Source organism: Meleagris gallopavo, chromosome 3 (genome assembly GCF_000146605.3).
Source record: "Meleagris gallopavo isolate NT-WF06-2002-E0010 breed Aviagen turkey brand Nicholas breeding stock chromosome 3, Turkey_5.1, whole genome shotgun sequence".
Classification (NCBI taxonomy): Eukaryota; Metazoa; Chordata; class Aves; order Galliformes; family Phasianidae; genus Meleagris; species Meleagris gallopavo.
In genome coordinates this window covers 71,723,443-71,729,084 of record NC_015013.2, presented here as the reverse complement: position 1 = coordinate 71,729,084, position 5,642 = coordinate 71,723,443, and the positions used below count along the sequence as shown (strand labels likewise).

At 39.5% G+C, this 5,642-nt stretch overlaps 1 protein-coding gene across 2 annotated transcripts in view; it reads right to left on the bottom strand.

The window, feature by feature from the left end:
• Positions 1-1,606: 1,606 nt before the first annotated feature.
• PTDSS1 (phosphatidylserine synthase 1) overlaps positions 1,607-5,642 on the bottom strand; it is a 30,224-nt gene continuing 26,188 nt past the window's right edge. Inside the window, exon 13 of one of the 2 annotated variants that reach the window (XM_010709154.2) lies at positions 1,607-4,890. In XM_010709154.2, coding sequence (XP_010707456.1) covers positions 4,778-4,890 — 113 coding nt within the window. In that variant the 3' untranslated portion in view covers positions 1,607-4,777. The remainder of the gene's footprint in view (positions 4,891-5,642) is intronic. The other variant, XM_010709155.2, reaches the window with a different exon arrangement.

Below are 5,642 nucleotides of genomic sequence, written 5' to 3'. Positions count from 1 at the left end.
CTGCTTTTTTTTTTTAAAGCAAGAACCGCCAACGAACTGGATTAGAGGGGTACAATAACTGCAGAACGTATTTTGGATCACATCCATTGGAATGCTACTGCTATAAATTCCCCTACTCAAAAAATAAATAAAAAATAAATTAAACTATCCAGTTATTCCATGATCATCTGCAAGCTGAGAACCACAAAAACTATGAAAATTAAACCCATGTGTATGCTCAGTATAGTCTGGCACTTACATCGTTGCTGATTATAGGAATTCAATGTTTACATTTGACATTCTTTCCCAGACTTTTTTTTTCTTCCCTGAATTGAAGTAAAAGCTCACTTGGCCTTACCATAAAACAAATCAGACCACTGAGAGCAGCAGGATTGCATCTTTGTGAGACAGGCAAAGTCCAAACATGAGACAGCAATTCCGGCCTGAGAGATGATAGAATCAAATGAAGACACAATCCAAATGAAAGATGTAGGAAGGAGCTGGAAATAAAATTTGATACCAAACATTTTGAAAACCTTTCAAAATAACCATGCAGTAAACCTTAAAGCTTATTATCTTCACGCTTTCACTAGTAAGTCCTGTTGGACCCAGATGGGCTGAGAAGTGTGAAAGGCATACCAGGAGCTCCAAAAGGAACTGGGAGCAGGCAGACATGGTGCCAAGTAAAACCTGACTTGGTTATTGTCCCCCCCCCAACTCTGCCTAGAGACTGTGCAGATGGCTCACAGCAGGTATACTCTACCTACTGCCACCGTGCCACGATAGTCATAGAATCATAGAATGGCCTAGATTGAAGAGGACCACAATGATCACCTAGTCTTCATGCCCCGCAGGCAAAGTCGCCAACCACCAGACCAGGCTGCCCAGAGCCACATCCAGCCTGGCCTTGAATGCCTCCAGGGATGGGGCCTCCACAACCTCCTTGGGCAACCTGTTCCAGTGTGTCACCACCCTCTGTGTGAAAAACTTCCTCCTAATATCTAACCTAAACCTCCCCTGTCTCAGTTTAAAACCATTCCCCCTTGTCCTATCGCTATCAGCCATTGTAAACAGTCCTCAGTAGGGATTCCTCCTCAGATCTTCCTCCACACAAACACAGCTTATACTTCTGAACATCAGCTGGCTTGAGAGTCACAGAACTCCAGCACAGGCTGCCCACAGGGACTGTGGAGTCTCTCAGGAGATATTCGAAACCTGCCTGGACACTTTCCTGTGCAACCTACTGTAGGGAACCTGCTTTAGAAGGGGAGACTGGACTATGTGACCCTACCAGTGGTCCCTTCCAACTCCTATGATTCTGTGATTCTTGAGTCCATTTTGCAACTCAGTTCTCCCACTCAACAGTAAAACAAATTCCTAAAGAGTAACTAAATTTAAGACAAGACTCATCCTGTAAAATACAGAAGCTTCAGAAGACATTCAAGCGTTCATACTATCAGATATGCTGCGTGGAAATAATAAATCACAGTAAAACCTTAGTGTCTGCAATAGGCTGCTGAGGAACTGCTTTAGCTGTCAGCAGGAAATTGCACACAATAGTGCAGTAACTTCTGAAGGTAGTATGTCATTTTTTCCTATGCCTTACAGGTACAGACAAGCACACACACAGGGTGACACGGGTTGATTTACTGAGTTATTGCAAAATACAATACTTTGCAATTGATACAGAGCAATTCTATTCAAAACTATTAAATACATGGTAACACTTGTGTCCTCTTGTGATAACATGGTAAAAAATATTAAAAGTTTTAACAGCTGGAACATCGAATCATCATCTTCACAGAAGAGTAACAGAAGCACTGGTCAAAATCACACTCCAAAAAGTTAATTAGGTGCTGTATATAATCTATACAGCAACTTTAGCACTTGAATCAAGTACTCCAGGCTAGCATTGGTTCACTTCATGCCTGCATCTTAAAACTCTTCATTTTCATTTAGTCCACCACATAAAGTTCATGCCACGACCCTCTGCTTATGCCATGCTGCCCCAAATTAGCCTCCCTTCAATGGCTGACAGCATCAATGGACAGCCTCCAGAAGGCCAATTCAGATCTGTCATTAGCAGCAGGGGAGATCACCAGAGGACAGAGAAAGAAAAACATCAGAAGCAAGAAAGTAAGAATGAGAAAGTGAGACAGAACGAGTAGTTGAAAACGGAGCAGTGCATCTGTGACTATTTCAAAATACTGTTCAAGCAGCAGAATTCATACATGGATGCTTGTTGCTAAACAGCTCAGTGACTTGCCACTGTAGGTATCACACACTCCAAATTCAGCAATAGCACACTAAATGATAAAAGTGGGATCACTTTAAGTTTACAACGGTGATCAAAAGCACCTTTCCAACATGAGCTAGCACAAAGCTCATGCCCAAAGATGATGGGGCTGAAAATACAGTTGTCAGTCAGCAGAAGACTTGTGAGAACACGTGTGAATTCCAGCCAGAACTGTTGACAGAGGACAGGAAACGTCATTTTCCAAGCAGTGTTTGAAGAGTTGACTTAAGTTTATGCTCACCGTAGCCCTCCCTCTTTTAAGGAGCAAAGAAAACTCAGTCAACCAAACAGAAAAATCCTAGGAAATATTTAAAAGGTGTTGTTACACAACATTTCTTCTAGGCCAGTGCTGTTGTAACAGCATACAGAATCAGCTTCCACCAGGACAACACTTTGTATTTGCCTTTTCAATATTTTTTTAGGGTGCAGTTCAGCAGTGCAAGCACCAGGTCTGCATTTACAAAATGTGTGCTCATCCCCACAGGCAACTAGATAGTGTACTTAAGCATCTGCGTGCACATGCAAGGCCTTGTACACACAGTTGCAAGTATAAAACAGGCTCTCACCTTTCAAAACCACACTACTTAATGTATCCAAGCCATCGGACTTCCAACCTCTTGCTTTGGTATTGAATCGATAGAAAATTTACAATGCCACTCTTCAGTCTTACACAGACTGACTTATTAATCAAAACAATAAAAAAGTAACAAGCCTGAAGATCCAAAGAAATCTACAAATACATTCATCAATATGCAGCACACCACAAATAAAGACTATACATGGAAGTGAATGACAACCAAGTACTTTCAGGAAAGCTTTAAAGTCTTCCTATCATTTCTCTCATGTAACATTTAATGTTACCGTATCAATGATTAAATAGCAGCTTCTATGTTACCTCTGAAGTTGTACGCTTGCTTTGATTGGAAAAGGGAGGGGAACAAAGGGCCTCTGAGGAATTCAGCAGCAACACAGTTAAGTGCATTGAAAATGTCGATTTGTGGCACATAGGAATTCATGGCTTACACAGGATACTTTTTTCCTATTTACAGTATCATACACTTGTATCAAGTCTTTGCTGCCTTTACTTCAGTATTTACTCTGTGGCAAATCACAGTAACTTAACCATGGAACAAGAAAACCCCAGTCTCTTTTGCAGATTAATGACTAATGGGTATTAGCTTAAGCTACCTACTTCTACGAAGTCCATGAGTCCCAAAATCTAATTGGCACAAAACCATTTTGATAATTTTGATAATTTAATACAGGAATGGATTGTTCTTGATTGTTTACTTCTTGACAATGTCTGTTCACACATGGTGCATTATCCACTTTGCTAGACATCAGAATTAATGTTTCAAAACAAACAACAAACAAAAAAACCCAGCACCTGCATGAAAGAGTCCTTTTGCTGTTGGATATCTGACTGCATGACAGAAAATACCAAATCAACGTGGTATATCATAGTAATATCATGCTACCTCTCAGATGCCAAAGACCACAGAGTCTTTGCAAATAACTGTTTATGGAAGCAGTAAGCAACTCAACTTCAGCAGAAAACCTGCCTTATCACCAGGCCTGGCTGTACATCAGAGCCTCCAAAGCATTTCTGCTGTCAGTCTGAAGAAGCTGGGATTTCTTGGTTCCGGCTGAGGCAGAGGCAAATTAAAGGAGAGTGGAAAGAAACACTGAACACAAGATGATACAGCTAAAAGAATAACTTGAAAATGCAAAATTAAGTACTGCAGTAAAAACAACTAAATGATATCACTGAGTGTAAGATGCACGGCCCTCCCTCTCTACTTTGCAATAGGTTTTATCTAAGTATTTAACAGAGCTTGAAGAAATAAGAGTACGTAACAGTTAAGCAAATGGACAACACAGAACTAAAAAGTCATATTTGAAGGGCAATTTCACATCCTTTACAAGAAATCTGGACCCATTTCTTAGCTGGTAAAACACTGTCACCAGGTGTGGAGAGCCTTTAAATAAAAGCAAGCAGCTGGATATGAGTACAGAAATTTAAAATATTTAAGGAATCCCTTACAGAAAAGTTGTGAGACTGAGAAAGACTGGCAGTTGCTTTTAGTCAAAGGATTGCATATTCTTTTACACAACAACAAAAACACAGTGAAATAAAACAATCCCATCGACCGTGCAAACTGATTATCAGCTTACTATCCTTTGTGTTTATGTCCTCAACTAAGATATTAAAAACTTGCAACACCTGAACACAAAACAGGGTGTACCTGCTATGACAAGATTATATTCTTTCCAGCATACTCTTCGTTAGCTTTTGTTGCCACATGCTGAAGAAACTAGATTTAAATCAGTGAATGGCAAGTATCAACAGGCAATGATTTGCACAACACTGGTGGCTCCGTCATGACCATCCTTATCTTCAACAACTTTTTTAAAATTTAAAATCAATCTTCCATTTGGAAACTCAGAGCCAAATCTGAATTTCTTTGTCATCTCATGGTAGAATATCTTCAGACACCATTCTTATTTCTTGCCAATTCCATTTGTTACTTTTGATCTGGAGTGTCGATTCCTCCTTCGAGATGAATGGCTTTCACTATTGACTGCTTGTTTTGGTGGGCTGTTGTCAGCACCTGCTGAGAAATAAATATATTTGACTATTCGACATTACTAAGTTCTTGACCAAAAGACAGTAAAGCTTTCTAGAGCTGGTGAGGAATTATATGGAATAACTCAAGCTAATATAAACTGGCTGGTACTTGTACTCCATCTAGTGGCCTAATAAAAGAAAAATCGTGAAGATTTCTGTAAAATTCCTCATCCTACAAGAAATTTTAGAACTTTTCTATAACAAAATATAACAGGGCAACATCATCCATTTTAAATGACATCAGCAGTAGAGATATCCATACTGTCATTGCTGGCAAGCATTACTATCAGAGACTACGAGCTACGAAGTCACAGATTCTTTGAGAGAACATTTCCTGTTCCAGTCTTTTATATGACAGCCCGTGTGTGACACTGAATAGGCAAAGAGAGACAACAGAGACTGAAAGATGAAAGAGGCTGAAGTGTGCAGTTAATGAAGAAACAGATAAAGTTAGAAAATAAATAATTGCTTGGCTAGATTTGTCCAGCAACGTGAGAGAGACTTTTTGACCGCAAACAATTTAAATCCACATAAAAATCCACCAATACACAAAACTGTGAATAAGTTAATATCAGCATCTAGGAAAGTTGCATAATAGCACATATAAAAAGAAGCTCTGATGGGGGTGCTTTTCAATTTATGATACATATGATGCATAGGTATTTTAATGTTATAAGCACAACTGGAACATAAGCTTTGACAAGTAACTTCTAGATGTGAAGTTCGGTGTTTTTTTTT